Source organism: Octodon degus, unplaced genomic scaffold, assembly GCF_000260255.1.
Source record: "Octodon degus isolate 3935 unplaced genomic scaffold, OctDeg1.0 scaffold00019, whole genome shotgun sequence".
NCBI lineage: Eukaryota > Metazoa > Chordata > Mammalia > Rodentia > Octodontidae > Octodon > Octodon degus.
Window position 1 is genome coordinate 3,048,662 of NW_004524595.1, and position 17,074 is coordinate 3,065,735.

A 17,074-nucleotide genomic window follows, 5' to 3' on the forward strand; every position below is an offset into this window, starting at 1 on the left:
ATTCACAACAGTGCTTAATAACTGCCTGTGGAAGGCAGGATGATATCAGAACCAAGCAAGTTTTCCTAAGTTGGTTTATGAAGCCCAGTGCACTAAACCCCGGCAGCTGGCCTGTCTTTCTCCAGCTGCTCCTAACATGAAGGTTCAACTTTTAGGTCATGCTCAGGTTTAATAAGAGGCAATAAAGCATAGTGATGAACAGTACATGCTCTGCATGCAGAACACATCAGTTTAAACCTGGCTCTTCCACATTTTACTATATTACATTGAATAGGCTAGTTACTATCTCTATGCCTCACTTTTCTCATTATTAAATGAGGATGATCCTAGAACCTTCTCATAGAGTTGCTGTGATGATTAAATGATTGGCACAGTGCTTAAGATCATGCCTAGAACCTGTCATTGCAATAGAAATAGCAGCTATTTTTGTTTTGATTATGATTATTCATGATTCATGGTAGAAAGACCACTTAAGAACTTAACTTTTGAAAGTTTAACATCAGTGCTTTGTTAGTGTGTCCTGAGTTTTCATAGTCTCTTCTGCCTGAACAGGAAGCCAAGACTGACCTTGAAATGAAGAGAATATCTTAAAAGCCATGTAATAGGGAGCAGTAGCCACTGGCTGGTAGGCCACAGATTCTGTCTTCCTGGCCAGGTTCACCTTTCTACAGTGGCACTGAGGTCTGGGAACTTCATATCCGTCCCATCCAGCTAAGCTCCATGGCCACTGGGTTATCCTCAGGCTCCTGGGAAGCCAGAATAGAGCTTTTAAGAAATTACAAAGGTGTAGTGGCACACACTTGTAAGTCCAGTACCCAGGAGACAGAGGCAGGAGGATCACTGCAAGTTTAAGGCTAGCCTGGGCTACACATAGTGAGTTTAAGGTCAGCCTGAATTACATAGTGAGACTCTTCTCAAAACAAACAAAAAACAGCATGGACAGTGACAATAAAGAAACTGGAGTCACATCGGCCTCCCCACATTGAGCATAACACCCAGTAAGCTATGAGATGCCACAGCCTCTGTGGTGCTAGGAGTAAGCATGCTCCTCTCTGAGAAAGATGGGGAGTGGTCCACCTACACAGAGGCATGCAGACACTCCAGGAGGAGCTGTCATGAGCAACTCAAGAGTGTAATCCTATGGAAATGTTCGTATTCTGGTTTCTTTCAAGCAGGATGCAAAGTCAAATTTATGAACATAACTATGTTCACAAATATGCAGAAAAAAAATCTAAAATGAAGAATGCCAAATGGTAATCATGGTCTCTCACAGTGGTGTGTATGAGGAGGGGCTCACTTAAGTAAGGAGTTTTTTTCTTTGCAAATGCTTCATATTTTCTGTTTTCTCATTAATAATATTAATAATTATTAATTATTAATAAAATATTGTTAATAAAAATAATTAAATATTAATAATAATATTTTCTGTTTTCTCTCTATGTCTTTTATGGTGCTGAAACAGATTTCATATTTTTAAGTTAACTAAGAATACATAATAGCATGGGAAAGTGGATAGTTTAAGGAAGCAAAATCAAAATTTATTCACACTATCATTTTAATTAGAGAAGTGTGTATATGTGTAGGCAGAAATAGGAGATAGAGATATGTTAAGCAGTCTGTATGATGGAGAAGCACCACGATGAGTTTCTACTTTCATTGACAGCGTAACATTGGTCATATGATTTACACAAGGTAATAAGTTTAAACTCAGCAAAACAGTGGAAGTAGATCTGAAACCACCCCCATTCCAAGCTTATCAGCCGTCTCCAGCACTGGCCAGGACTGGGCTAAATTAAGAGAGCTCCTTTGGCTCTGAGAAGCCTAAATGTGAAGGTCATCAGGCAGAGGCTGAGTCCTCAGCCACCTGTAGGGAAGTTTCTTTTGTAACTAACCCAGTGACAGAGCTCAATGACAGGGTCAACCAGTCTGATCAGAAACTTAGTTAATCCCCAGAATAATGTCCCTGAAATCAGTTGTTTTTGGGGATAAGTAGAAAGAATGTGACAGAGTCAGAAAAGTGGAGAGATGCCAAGGCAGATCTATCTCCTTTCACACTGTCCCCCTCCCCCAAAGGACAGTAGTGGAAATCCTCATCTGCTCTGTCAGCCTACATATCTCTCAGCTCCACCCACTCTCAGGAAAAGCAAGGAACTAGAAGAGATGGTTTGGGCTGATGAGTCCACTTAGCACTCACTTTTAAAGTCAAAGGACTTCTTTAGAGGTCACCCAAGCAGGCCACCCTCTCATTTGGTTGTGCCATCTGTACTGTGGGCCAGAAGATGACCTGATGACCTCGACTAACATTGTTTTTGATGCCCTGGCCATGCAGTTATAAATATGAAGATGCTAAGCCAAGGCTTTGTGACTTTCCCTTTTAAGCATTACACAGCATTTACCAGTCCTGGAGCCCAGAACTCCCAGGAGGGCATGAGGCAACAAGCTCAGAGAAAGTTCCCTACATCAAGCTACTTCAAGCAATTTCCAGGAGGGTCCCTGGGGTGCTAAGCTCCCCCTACTGTCCCTACTCAAAGAAACCAATAGAATCCTCAGGCTCATCTTGAGTGATGGGAAAGCTGTGCCTCTTCTATCCCATCTCAACTTCCCCAGGCCCCAGAGCTATCCCATAGCCCCCCAGGCAGCAGGAATTTACATTATTTATGTCCATTTATCCCTGCAGCCCAGGCTCAGAGCATTATAAGCCAATGAAATCCATTCCTGGGGACAACTTGGTGACAATGATGAATTCTTGGTCTACCCTGAATCCTTGCAGCTTGGGCCTCCATGAACATAGGAATCAGTTTGCCCCTTCATAGCTAAGAATGCTTTCAAAAATGTTCCTTATTTGCTGATTGGACTGACAGGGTATGGCACACAGGAAAGCCATCTGGCCGAGAGCTCCTTACCATACCTGCTCAAAAATCACCTGCAGCCAAGACAGTGTATTTCATACAGTCCCCTCACACCAGCCTTCATTCTCCCAGTCCAAAGGCTCTGACTGATGGCCCAGAGGAAGCCTACAAGGACATCCAATGCCAGAGAGAAGGCAGAACGACAGGTGTGTTCCTGGTATCAGTGACCCTACTTCAAAGTGTGGTCAGACCACAAGAACAGGCTGACAGGATTTGAATGTGGTTTGTTCCCCTGAAGGTCTTTCGTGCATTGGAAGCTTGGTCCTCAGTATGGAAACATGGGGAGGTGGAGGAACCTCTATGAGGAGAGGTCTACAAGAAAGTAGGTCATAGGTCTCATGGCCTGAAAGAATGAGTTAGTTCCCACTAGTGAGGATTGTTATGAAAAGAGAAAGATGAGCCTCTGCTTAGTTTCTGACCTTCTGTCTCCCCGTGGAATCTCGTATTTTTCTACTCCCCTGTTGTGATGTCATCTATTTTGAGGCCCTCACCACAGGAGCTAAACAGAAGCTGATGCCACACTCTTGGACTTTTAGAATTGTGAGCTAAGAAAACCTCTTTTCTTTCTAAAGTATCCAGCCTTGACAATTTTGTTATTGCAGAGGACCTTCCAGGCAACTGTCCTTGAAAGAAGAGCAGTTGTTTCCATTTGGGCTGTGCCTGACCCTATATCCATGTATTAATAGGTACAGAGCTGGCTAGGACTTTTCCTTATCCTTTCAGTTGGCTTTAAGCAATGCATGTTGGTCTAGCCAAGGTGCTGGTGGTAGGCTTTGAAGACGGCAGGCATGTTTCCCTGATAACCCATAATGATAACCCACTGCTGCTCATTAATACAAGCTAGGTTGAGACAGGACAAAGAGCCAGTGCTCCACACTGTCAGCTGGGATTGAGCCTCGAGATAGAGGCTATGACTTCATGGGGTTTGAAAGATTACACATCAGAGCCGAAGCACCAGACCTCAAAATATGAGATACTATCTCAATAGTATAATGCAAATCATTTTTTCTGCAATATGCAGAGGTAAACACAGGCCTCCTACCTAGCCCAGCTCACAGTACTCACCTGCTTCCTGCAATTCTCAGTCATTCATCCTCAAGCCACCTCTTCCTGACTGAATAAAACCTGGGTGCAGCCCTGGGTCAAGGCCTTTGTTCGGATAGCCATCCCCATGGCTGAACTTAGGACCCCTTGGTTCCCCATAATTATAAATATGTTTTAGTGTCTTTATTTTTGCCATGGATTGCACTGGGAGTGGTAGATTGGAATTAAATTGGTGGGATTCCAATAACATATTTTGGGGATTATAAATATAGACTTCTTGGACTGAGACAAGAACCAGGAGGGGACTCCAACAGTTATAGTAATAGAAAACAGGTTGATACCTAGACCAACCCCAAGTCCCCTGATTTCCATGGTGCCCATCCCAGGTGGGTATAGTGGGCCCAAATATAGGCAAGCTTATGACCATGAGAGACACCAGATTCTGTAGCCCAAAGCTTCAAGCTGCCCCATGCCCAAGGAGACTGGCCAGGTGGCAAAGAGCAAAAGCTGAAGTTCCCCAGGAGAAGAAGAGTTAACACTCCTCTCCCCAGACATGAATGCTCATCCTCCTCAAACATCCAAAACCCATTCTGCTTTGTGCCAGCTTTCCCAATAAATCCAAGGCCCACAATGATTTACCAAGAGCCTTGGTTATTGGAAACAGCAATCTCACTTACCCAGAGCCTCGCTGAGAACAAACCATAATTTAGAGCTGGATTTATATTGTTTGTTCTACAGCAACAAACTCAGCAAATCATAAATTCCTTCTGAGATGAAAAGTGGAAATTGACAATATTTATGAACTTAAAAGGCAGAGAAGGGCTTGACCAGGCCTTTGATTTGTAACTGTAACTCCTCTTGGTGGCTCCGCCAAGGACACAGCTGCTGTCCCAGCCCTAGGAGCTGGACTCGGGCCACAGCACGGAAATAGGGCAGGGAAGAGTGTGCCAAGAGGTGTGTCCAGCCCCGCATGGGATGGTGTGTGATGCCAGAGGCAGGACAGGCCCAGTGCCCACAGAGACATACAGCTGCAGGGAAAGTGAAGCCAAATGTTCAGATCATGAGCTCCTCCCATGGAGGTGAGACCTGTTCGCCAAACTCATCTTCTATCAGCCAAGACTTAAGGCTACTAGTGTGCTACTTTCTCAGTGCTTTCATCTATAGACCACATACACCAAATACCACCTATGAAAGGAAAAGGACAGACACAGCTGCACCAAGAATTCCACCTAATGGATGCACATTAGGAAGTACATGAGGAAGTGAGAGCCTCTTGCTTTTCCTGATGTCTCCTCCATAGTTCTTTTTTTTTAGTTCCCTGTTCCAACTCTCCATTCTCCCTTGCACCCATCACCTGACCCTCATGCTTTCAGCCTTGCCCAGTACTCCTCACTCACCCACTGAGGGGTTGGGTGGCCCCAGGGGTGTATTTTCCTGGTATAGTCACAAAGGAGCTAAAACTAGGTCATCTCCACATCACCACATCACTGCCCCTCTTCATCACCAGTGTCCATGTGGACAAGACATGGAGAAGCCCCCAGCCAAGAGTCCTACAGGCCCTGGGATGTCACTGGCTGCCCTGAGCAGCCTCTGAAGAAACATCTGGCTCAAGAACCAGCCAGGGCCATGCACCATTGTTTTGATCCCCAGGCAGCATGGTGCCTTGGGAGCCAGCTGCCTCCTGGAGCTCCACGGGGATTGCAGTGGGGCACTCACCCAGGCTCTCTAGCATGGCATCCAGCACACTGGCAGCGGCACTGGCAATCCCCAAGTTCTTGGAGTTGAGGTTGTCTGCAACTGCAATGATGAGGGAAAGCAGCATGGGGTTCACGCTGTCCTTCAGCAGGGGTATCATCTTGGCAAGGGACTCCAGAGCCCACTGGTTCACTTTTTTGTTGGAATCCTGAAGCCTTGGAGTGAAAGCATCAAAGACCTTTTGAGAGAACAAATGCCAAGAGCCCACCATCAGTCTGCCAGAGGGACAAGAGAACCAGAGACTCAGAATTTCCAACATGTGCCCAGCCCCTCGGGCACATCCAGCAGGCTTTTGGCATTGCCAAGACCAAGTGGAGGGCAAAAGTTTCCCTGAGAGTTCAGGTACAACATCCAATCTGGTTCAGTTTTCCAAATTGAAGCTGCATGCACCAGAGAGAAAAGATGAGAATGCAGAGGTGAGCGACACTCACCTGGACCAGGTTGGCCACAATGAGCTCTGGCTTGGTCTTGCAGTGTTCAAGGAGCCGCCCCACACCTTCCATCCGAGACTGGTACTCTTTGGCCTCCAGCAGACTCGTCAGTTCCCGAAGTTGCTCTGCTATCTCCACACCTCCCCGAAGGGAGGAGTGCGTCACCAGCCTTGGGCCATAGGAGCCAGATCTAGGGGGGGAGGAGGATCTGACCCCTGGGGAAAGAGCTCCAAGTGATGACCACGTCTGCTGCCCTGTGCTCCTCTTACTGGCAGGTGGGGCAGAGACAACTGTCACCATGGTTTGGTTCTCACCCTGTTCTCCTCCACCTGCTGCTTGGGAACACTAATCTTGGGAATCCTGGGAGTCTCTTTTCTACCACCTTCTCCCTGATGCCTCTATCCTGCACTTGGTTGGTTAGGCTTTGCTCCCATTCCTCCAGTATCTGGGAAAATGTTGAGAAGCCTATTCCCTGACATTGGATCCCATGCTCATCAGAGCTCTGGGGCCAGTCCAGCCAGTATGAGAGCAGCTCCATACAGACTCCTAGCTCCCACCCTCAGTACAAAGCCAGAGTCACTGAGTTCATGCTGTACACTGAGATCACACCTAACAGGACCCAACACCATCCAACTCCCACTTGTTCTTCCTGCATCCTACACTCTTGCCTACCAGAGCTGTGCTGCACACTGACAGAAAGGTAAGAAACATGGTCTTTGCCTTAAGGAGCTCATGGACCAATGGAAGGCAGAGTTATAAAGAACAAGGAGCAGTCACCCACTCTGAGAATGTGGGGCACAGAGCCATTTTGGGGAAGGCAACAGGGGAGCTGATTCTTTTTTTTTAAATTTTGTGTGTGTGTGTGTGTGTGTGTGTGTGTGTGTGTGGCCAGCTCAGCCCACCAGGGGGCGGGGCTGGCTGGCATGTGGTGCTGGGGGATTGAACCGTGGTCCCTGTGCTTTGCTAAGCTTATTCTAAGTAGGTGCTTTAGATTCTTGCAGAATCAACAGGCTTGCTCTAAGTGAGGACTGGACTGCATAAAGAAAAGCACAGCAGGGAGGCAGAGTGCAGAGTGGAAGGAGCTGCTCTGACCTGGTGGGCTGAGAGAGGGAGAGTGCAGGAAGTTACTACTGCAGAGGTAGGCCTTAGCTGGCACCCTTCTAAGGAGTCAGATATGATCATCCGAAGAAACTGCAGAAGAATTTGAATTTTAAACATAGGAGTGACCATTGGATTCCTGCTTAGTTTCTAGATGCTCCCAGTACTACCCTTCAGCACTTCCACTAGACCACCTGGTCTGCCTGGGCTTCAACTCTGCCTTTCAATCAGTGCCAGGTTGGCCATTCTGATGGCCAAAAGATCTCTGATCTAAGTGAAAACTGGGAGCCAGGCCAATAGCACATCTCACTTATCATAATGGAATGGAACTCCCTTGGCCAAGACTCCAGGAACCAACTCTACTGGTGGGTGTTCTCAAGCCCAAGATTTGGTCTGCCCAAGATGTGGCTGGAGGACACTTCCTATAAATCCATCCATCCCTATTGTAAAACCAAGCAGATCTCAGCCATACCCCAAATCCATGATCTACCCCAGATCCACCCCTAGCCTTTGGAAAGCAAGATGCCTCTGCAGGCAATGTTGGACATGGAACCCCAGAGAGACAAGAGCAGCCATACCCCTCCTCACAGGGCAGCCCGTTCTCACATGCCACCAGACTCCTTGACACCTTGCGGCCTTGGGCAGATGGAAGTTCATAGTTATCTTCTAGTCCCTTGAAAAATATATGCAGAACTTAAGCCAAAATGAGCATCCCTTTAGTGAGCTTCCCAACATTCCAGTAGAAGCCCTTAACAAGAGGAATAAACCCTTCCCCCTGGGAGAGCTCAGGGTCATAGTTGAGCCTTCCAGAGCCCTGGTGGTGACTGGTATAGAGACTAACATCCCCACTGAACAGATGAAGGTGTGGAGGCCCAGGAAATTCAAGGAACCTTTGCTCCAGGTAGGAGCAGGTAGGAACACAGGGGACAGAAGCACATTACCCTACCCAGAAAGACTGGTGGGGTCCAGTCCCCGCTCCACTGCCCACACAAGGGCTGGCAGGCTCTGCTCTGACCTCACCCTCAAAGACTGCAACTCAGTGTCCTCTGCTCACCCGCTGCTTGATGGTTGCCATAACTTTTCGCAAGTCATGAGATGGAAGGGACTGCTTCAAAAACGTGTCAAACTTAGCATTTGCCATCAAGATAGTCACCATCCTCCGGCCATAGAACCTGTCAGGGGAGAAGGAGGAAGACGGAGGAACAGCCACAGAAGTACATGACAAATTTTTCTCTATAGCTTTGCTTAAGTTTCCTAACTGACACAGGAAAGATTTTAATACTTTTTCTATTATGAAAGCAGTCCCTACATAGTAAAATTTTTGATTCATAAAAGATGGATAGCACCCACAATGTCATTACCAAGAAAAAAATCACTATTAAAAGTTTCCATGTTTTCAGCCAGGTATGACTGCACATACCTGTAATCCTAGCACTCTGGGAGACTGAGGCAGGAAGACTATAAATTCAAGCCCAGCCTGAAAAATTTAGTAATTTAGCAAGAGCCTCAAATTTTAAAACAAAATTACATTTCTGTACTGAGTTTAATCCCCAGTATAGCAGAAAAGAAAAATATATACATGGTCTCATAGCCTGTCTTCTGTGTACATACATTTTGATTGATATCAGAACTGTGCATATATGTATCCAGTCATTTCATTTTATCATCAGTTTTCCTTTCCTATCATTTAATACTCTTCACAAGTACCCATTGAACTACCCAATATTATGTTGAATGACTAAACTGAAACAGATCTGATTACTGTCTAGAATGCGAAATTCAGAAACCTGAGAAGCGCACAAACAGGATAGCACAGGAGTGAGCGGTCAGCACTACTTAGTATGCAGTGGAAGCTGGGGAAAGGAATCGAGGTGAAGCGGTTACTGAGGAGGCGACTCCAGGATTGGGATTGGTGGATGAGTAGGAGCTCACAAGTAAGACAGGACCGGGGAGTAGGAAGGAGGAGCCATTGCAGGGCTCAGTAGGTAGCCTGGCTCGAGAGCAGGGAACGCTTGAGGAACTGTGAGCAGAGGTTCACCACAGGGAGAGAATGGGCTGGGGACGAGGGCAGAGTCCTGTTCTGGGAGACACCAAGGATGTGGGCTGAGGCCTGTGGGCAGTGGGGAGCTGAGGGGTCTACACGTTAGTCTAAATGTCTCTGGCAGTGGTATGGAGGGCAGATTGGTGGGGGTCAGGCTGGAGCCTAGGAGGCCAGTTCAGAAGCCACCGTCACGGCCCAGGCAAGACACCGACACCTGCAGTAAGGCACAAGGGGATCAGAAAAGGCAGCTGCAGTCAGGAGCTTCTTACAGGGCTAAAGCTACAGGATTTTGTGGCTGCTCAGACATGGAGAAGGAAACACCTAGAATTAACATATTTCATCCAACCTAAGACTCTCCTGATGGTAAAATGCATCGTTACTTTAATTTTCACTAAAGTAAAACAGAAAAAGAAAATGCTGGCAGTTTCCACTGCCTTCCGGACACTGAATCACGTCTAAAAGGTCACTACCTTTTTTGTTCAGGTAAAGATTTTGGTGGTTGCTTTGCAACAGAATGTGGAATTTGGGTTGTTCCTTCAACAATATTTGTTCCCTCGCTGTCTAACTCATGTCGCCCTGTTTTGTTCCCACACCTCTCCCACACATGATGAATAGTGACTATTCATCATGAGGCCAAGTCATAGTAGATTTCTACTTTTGAAACTGTAATTAAACCCAACAATTCTCTGTAGAGTACCCAAATTATTATGATTTCTGAAAAGGAGTCAAAGGGTGGGCAAGCCAATGAAGGGCCACGCCCCAGTTTCTACAATCCAAATGTAATTCAGAAGTTTATACAAGCAGCAACAGCGAAGTCTGCAAATGTGTAAGTAGTGAAACACAAGTGATTCCCACTGCCTAGCAGTGACTGTGAGAGTGACTATTAGATCCGGGTTGGTATAGGACTTACAGCATGGGGGAAACGCATCTTAGTCCAGTGAGGCCCAGTGTTCCTGCTTTGCACCTTGGGTGGCTTGGTAAATAAGGGTGACTTTGTACAATAGCTGCAGCACAGAGAGGCAGCTTGGGAGGAAACAATGAGTTTCTTTAGGGACACTTTTTGCTGAAGGTAACAGTAGAACATTTGGTGACAGTTCCTCTAGAGATACTACAGATTGGAAGCTGATGTTTGAGAAAAGGTCTGGGCTGGAGAACCAGACTGGAAAGCATCAAAGTTTGCTGGTGGGTGGAGCCTAAGGGGTGTGAGCCCGAAAAAGAGGAGCCTGAACAACTGAAGCCACGCCCAGCCACCTCTGTTCAGATTGTAGGCGGGGAGCAACACAGCCCCTGGCAACAGGGATGAACCAGAGCGCCAGTGACACAGAAACCAAAGTGCAATCGCAGGGCTCCAAAAAGGAAAATGAAACATAGCCAGCATTGTCCGAAGTCAGAGGGCTCTCAGACAGGAGAGGACATAAATCTGTATCATATCAGGTCTTGATTTCTAGCCCTCTGCCAAGAAGGACAGATAAACAGGAAGTGAAGATAAGCATTCTAACTCTGTCCACCACTGTCCCTCTTTCAGCCCTATTATTCACTCAGCTATTCTCTTAAGAACCTCAGAGGCATCTTCCATTGGTCTTTGAGCCCCTAGCCACCATATGCTGTTGGCTGTGCCTTCACTGTACACTGAAGCCATCCACTTTCATAGCCACCTGTTTGCTGTCCTCCTCCACTGGGGCCCTCTCTCCCACCATCAATCCTCCACTGAGCAGCCAAGAGATTTTTTTTTAAAAAAAATCAAACAGCTAGCAAGCATATGAAAAAATAAGACCCAGTCATTAGGTAGAAGTCTCTCTGAAAACAATAAACTGTCACTTTCACAAAACCATTAGGTTGATAAAAATTGGATGTCCAGATACTGCCACATAACAGTCAGGCCCTGGGGATGTAGACACCTTGGCTGGCACAAGAGAAGCCGAGGGCCAGGACATGGGGTAGCCTCATCCCACTGGACCTCCAATGCTAAGGACCCTCAGCTTATCCATGAAGATCCCAGCTCAGCTCTGTGGGGGCCAAGACACATGTGGGGCAGGTAGGCACAGCACCCTTCTCCATGGGGGGAAATGACAGAAAGGAGCACACAGAGGGGCTAGTGGGTGACACATGTGACATGGCCTCGAGAGCCTGCTGGCCACACATGGACGCATCAGGATAGGGTTAGAGCCAGAGCACTAGACACACATACTGACATTCAAAAGAGGTGCTGATAACTGGCCCTCCTCTAACAGCTAGAACCAACTTAGCCTCAGTCTTCACTTTGACAATCAGATCCCACTTCAAATCTTCAAATTCCTCATAGCGCTCCTACTAAAAAGTCTTTCTATCACAAGATCCCAAATTCCAACCCCTGACCTTGGCTTCTGAGGCCTCTGTGGCCTGTCCCACCACGGCTTGGCTGTGTTTTCCCCCAGCCCAGCCACCTTCTTCCTCACACACGGAGCTGTTTTCCTGCAGCAGCCTTTGTCCCATCTCCTCTGCCTACATCATGCAGCCTGATGCATAGAGGCCTCCATCTCACCGGTCAGTTCCTAGATCCTCCCCACCCCCTTGAGTCTTTGCTGCATCTTACCTTCAGGTCCCTTATGTGTCTAAAGCAATCACAACATTTACTTGTTTATTATCTATCTCACACAACTAGGAGGTGTGCTCCCAGATAACAAGGGCTTAATTCTTCTTATTTGCTTTATCTCTAATAGGAAAATCAATGCTCATTAAATACCTTGAGAAAATGCTTGAGTGGTTTTACAGAGAGTAAAAGTGGGGCTGGGTAGAGACCAGAGTGAGATCACATCAGGCGGAGGGGGAAGGGGAAGGGAGCTATGGAGGCAAGGGGCACTGGCCACTCCCTGAAGGGGCCTGATATGATACTGGAGAGAGATCGGACGATGGCTGTACGGGAAGGACGTGGCTTCTGTCCATCCCACTGTACCTTTGCATGACCCAGGGAAGCTGCACTGAAGGGCCTGGCCCCTCGGGGCTGGTGACTTGCCTTCCCCATCCCAGACTCTGGACCCAACCTACCTGGTGTCCTGGTTGGAGTCCTGAGCCAACCTCACCAGAGTGTGCACCAGCACATCAATGCTGTCCCTGCTGCCGGACAGAAGCTTCTCGGCCCCTATCTGCTCCAGGACAGCTGAGAGGTGCTCGGCTGTGCACTTCCGGACTAAGGGGTTTCGGTGGCTGAAAGAAAACCCAGTCACACAGAGGCATCAGTCACAGGGCAGGACTGGGAGCCTCAGGCGGGCACACAGAGATTGCAGTCATACACCATAGCCCCTCTATCCACGCCCACCATGGCTCCAAAACCTGGCGCACATGGGCTGGGGAATCTTTGAAGAAAGGGCAGTCAGTTCCTATCCACAGGGTTAAAGGTGACAACAGGAACAATGAGGGAGCGAAGAAGAACTGTGTGAAACTATACGCTGCTCCCCAGTTGTGGAGCCCAAGCGCCTGCCCTTCGTCCAGAGCTTCCCCATCTTTCCCCCAACTCGGTCTGTTTCTCCCCTCCCCTGCCCAGCCCCACAGCAGAACATGATACTTCTTCTTATGAGGCAGCACTTTCTTTGTTCCAAGGATGCATGTGACACCCTGGGGACTCTGCCCTGAGTGGGTCCTGGGAACAGGGACCCATCTCTCTCTCTAGAGCAACTCAACAGAGCCTGACACTTAGCAGCAGCTGACACTTAACAGAAGCTTAAGGCAAGCTTGCTAAACTCAACTAGGCGATTTGCTCACTGTAACAGGTGGGACCTGAACCCTGATAGGAGAAACACATCAGCACGTCACCTCTTTTGCACAAGATCTCTGCATCCGCATTGCCGCAGGCAGCACTGACCCTTTCCCCGGGGTCCTGTGTCAGTGGAACACAAGGACATCACAGCCCTGCTCAGCATGGGCCATGGGCCACAACACTGAAGCTGAAGCAGAGTTTGTACTGCAGCAAGATCCCCAGGGGACTCAAACACACAAGCCTCGGGACATCCGACCCTGGTCCCATTGATAATGACCAGTGACCTCACGCTCTGTGCCAGGTACTGTGCCGAACTCTCGCATCAGCTCCACAAGCTACTATTATTACCATCCTTTTGCTGGTGAAGAGGCTGAGGTAAGAGGAAGAACCCAGAAAGAGTACAATTAATTTCACCCCATTCAACCACTCAGTGACTGTTGAGCAGGGACAGGCTTTGTTCCAAGCGTTCTCTCACAAATCAATTCATTGGCTCCACATAATCGCCTCATTATTGTCCCCATTTTACAGATGAAAAGACAGAGGCCCAGAAAGGTAAAGGAACAATCCAGTATGAACTCAGACAGTGTGTCTTAGAAGTGTGAACTCAGTGTGCACCATCCTTTGGAGTATGCAGTGGTAAAGTAGCTAAGGTCTGTAGGCTGTTGTGGCAGGTGCTGGGATCCACTGAGAAACTCCCTGTGTCTGTGTTAACTGACTTACTGGGCAGAGAAGTACTTGGCCCAGGGAGAGACAGGGTTTGGGAAATGCCTTTGGTTTTGCTTCTGGTTTGGTTTTGACTTAGGTGCAAAGCAAACCTGGCTCCAATGGTAGCCAACTCCACGTCTCTCCCCAGGAGAAACATACTTGCATGTTTCACCCTCCACACTGGCCCAGATTTCATCAGAAAGAAGCAGTGCTCCCCTGAGAGAGAAAAGAGCCCCTGGGGCACAGCCAAGGGTGTGCCACAACCCTGTATCCTGGGACGTTACCATGGTCACCATGCGCTTCCGGACCTTGGAGCAGAACAACACTCCTGCTTCTCTAGCTGAACTTGCCCCATTCTCACCCAGGAAGGTAGGGAGGGCAAGGTGGCCCTCTGGCATCCTAAGGGACTCTCTACCACCTCCCTTCCCGCTTCCCTTCCACCCTGTTTCTGTCTCCTACACTTCCCATCTCCTTCCACATCCCAGGCCCTCCCTCCTACCCACCTCCCCCGACCACCCCTACACCTCAGACTACACTCAGCACATACTAGACGCCCGCTGCAGTGAGGGCTGTCAGGGCCCGGGCAGGGGTCACGTTCTCCACCATGGCACCCAGAGCCCGGCTGGCGGCGCACTGGATGAACTCGCTGGTGTTCCCCATCTTCTGCAGCAGGCAGCGCGTGATCGCCTCAGCCTCCTGGTCCATGCTTTTCTTCAAAGCCCGGAAAAGTTCTCCCATAGTGCTGATGGCCAAGCGGGACACCTTGGAGCGGAGGTTGGTGACCTTGGAGAGAGGAAGGAGAGGGACCCTCCAGGACTGCTGGACCCTGTCAAGGGCTCAGGGACGCATGGAGAATAGAATGTCCCCATCTCTTTGGCCACACTCTCCATCACCCCTTGCCACACCAAAAACAAGTGCCCTACAGCAGCTCTGCACAGTCTCATTTCATAAACATCAAAATTATGAATCCCACCATTATTATCTGAAATTGACGTCAGTCCTCAAAGTGTGCTCTAAAGAAGTGTCTGACTTGATCTGACAACCACTGTGAGAAGGCAGCATAGGACACTCATTTGGCAGAGGAAGACACAGAGCCAGGCCACACGCAGGGAGGACAGCCGCCACAGGGCCAGCATCAACAGCGTTCTCTGTGTCCAAGCCCTCAAGCCCGGCTGGAGCGGTCTGCTCCAGTGCGTCTCACTGCCTCTCTCTAGGGCCTGGGGACAGGCTGGGGACCTGGCCCGGAACATGCTCTCTCCTCAGACATTTTGATGCTGTGACACAAAAGGACATAGGGAATTCTAGATGTTTCAATTCCCACAGGCTGCAAATAAGGACACACTTAGCTTTGGTGTTCCCGTGAGGGGTGGTGGCCCCTCTTACCTTGGTGTCACCCATGTTCTGGGGAGCCACAGCTCCCACCACAGCTGATGCAGGATGTACCTCAAAGCCTGCACCAGGGAAAGGAGGGGGGCCAGGGGTGGGGGCACAGCACACGGTGGTGGGGAGGTCTCACCTCTCCGGTCACTGCCAAGGACACATCATGCAGCCGCCCCGTGAGGACCTCCGGGTGACAAGCTGCCAGGCGCTGGATGCCCACCAAACCCTTCTCCTTCAGCTGCCTGAGAATCAAGGCCAGATCTGTCACAGCTGCTCCCTCTGGAGCCCAGGCTCCTCGCCCACCTGAGGGTCGCTGCCCCCACCTCAGAGTGAGAGGCAGAGCTTCCTAGGCCTGCTGTCCTAACCATGCATTTGGCATAAACATTTTGATGGTGCTGGAAATTGAACCCAGTGCTTCTACAGTGAATTACATGCCCAGCCTGCCCTTCCTGCCCAGCCGTCTCCTCTCTATTTTGAGAGAGGGTCTTTCTGAATCACTAAATTGCCCAGGCAGGACTTGAATCTGTGATCTCTTGCCTCAACCTCCCAGAGTGCTGGAATTACAGACATGTGCCACTACCATCTTATAGGGATCCCACCTAGTCAGCCTTTAGTGCCAGTAGTTCTGGGCCTGAAGCCATCCAGGACCTGTTTGGGTCCCCTCACTTTTCAGAGTGAGGCAGAGACCTAGTGGGCTTTCTGTGAAAGTTCTGAATCGAAGGTCACCACTCATGACTAAGCCGGTGTCTCACTGGGACAGTGGGAGGCGCACTCAGAGCACGTTTACTTGATCTAGAGAAGTAAAGGACTGTGAGCTTCTTGGTCCCCCTACTCTGAAGCCACATTCACACTTGTCATACTTGGCTCTGGCATTTCACAGAACAGTGCACAGGGGCATTTGGGAACCCAAGGCAAGTACTGGAAACTAGAGACACCACACACTGGTATGTGCACACCTATGCACGCACGCATGCACATACATGCACACGTACACACACACACACACACACACAAATGCTTTTCCTTCCACAGTACTAGGGCCCAGGGAGAGAAGGACAACTGGGAAAAGAAGTTCTTCTCCAGACCTTCCCACCCCACCCCAACCCAGGTCGTGGGGCACAAAGAGAAGGGGTCACCTTACCAGTCACTACTGCTGAGACCCTGAAGGGCATCCATCAAGCCCAGCTCAGGATTGGAGAAAGGCCGCAATTCCCTGAAGATTCTAAGATCCACCTCTTCCTCTTCTTCCTTCCATTCAGGAGACCCCAAAGTGAGCACCGCAGGTAATGAGTTAGCTACATTCACAGGAAAGGAAAGATAAGGCAAGCTCACCCAGGAGGACAGGTAAACACCCCTGGAGGCTGCTCTTCCCAACACTTCCCTCAAGGCCTGGCCTAGTTTAGCCCAGTGAGCTGTTCCTGAACAACTCCCTAATCTGGCCATGTTCCAACCTCATTCCCACCCAGAGCCTCTGCTTTTGCACTCCTATGTCCACCACCTTATGAGGTTGTCTGAACAGGGACAGATGGCCCAAGGAAGGCAGGAACAGTAAAAATCACTAAATAGAGTCAGGGAGATAGCTCAGCAGTGTAAGTACCTGCCTGGCAAGCACAAGGTCCTGAATTCGATCCCTGGTACCAAAGACAAAGCATTGAGGAGACAATGTAGGGTCGAGATGGAGCCACCCAGTTACAGGGACTGATAACAGGCAAGAATGATTAAATAACAGGGCATGTTTTCTGGTCCTTCTTTCCTTGTGGAACAAACACTAGAATCCTAAATCCTGGGAGGACAGGAAAGAACTGCAAAGGCCTCCTATCTAGTCCAATGCCCTAGGCATACACCAAGCTAGCAGGGATTCTGAGAAGCTGGGGTCCCACCCAGAGCCCCTCCAAATCCTTCATGCAGCAAAGAAAGGAGGTCTCTTCTAGGCCAGAGCTCTCATTACCACATTACACTTCCTGGTTAGCCGTTCTCA

General features: G+C 48.9%; 1 protein-coding gene across 1 annotated transcript in view; it reads right to left on the bottom strand.

Annotated features, from left to right (window-relative positions):
• Window positions 1-17,074, bottom strand: part of Togaram2 (TOG array regulator of axonemal microtubules 2) — a 50,002-nt gene that overhangs the window by 15,563 nt on the left and 17,365 nt on the right. Inside the window, exons 10-17 of the mRNA XM_023711107.1 lie at window positions 16,238-16,391; window positions 15,233-15,338; window positions 14,264-14,499; window positions 12,303-12,461; window positions 8,292-8,409; window positions 7,816-7,910; window positions 6,140-6,329; window positions 5,670-5,886 (exon numbers count right to left, since the gene is read on the bottom strand). Coding sequence (XP_023566875.1) covers window positions 5,670-5,886; window positions 6,140-6,329; window positions 7,816-7,910; window positions 8,292-8,409; window positions 12,303-12,461; window positions 14,264-14,499; window positions 15,233-15,338; window positions 16,238-16,391 — 1,275 coding nt within the window. The remainder of the gene's footprint in view (window positions 1-5,669; window positions 5,887-6,139; window positions 6,330-7,815; window positions 7,911-8,291; window positions 8,410-12,302; window positions 12,462-14,263; window positions 14,500-15,232; window positions 15,339-16,237; window positions 16,392-17,074) is intronic.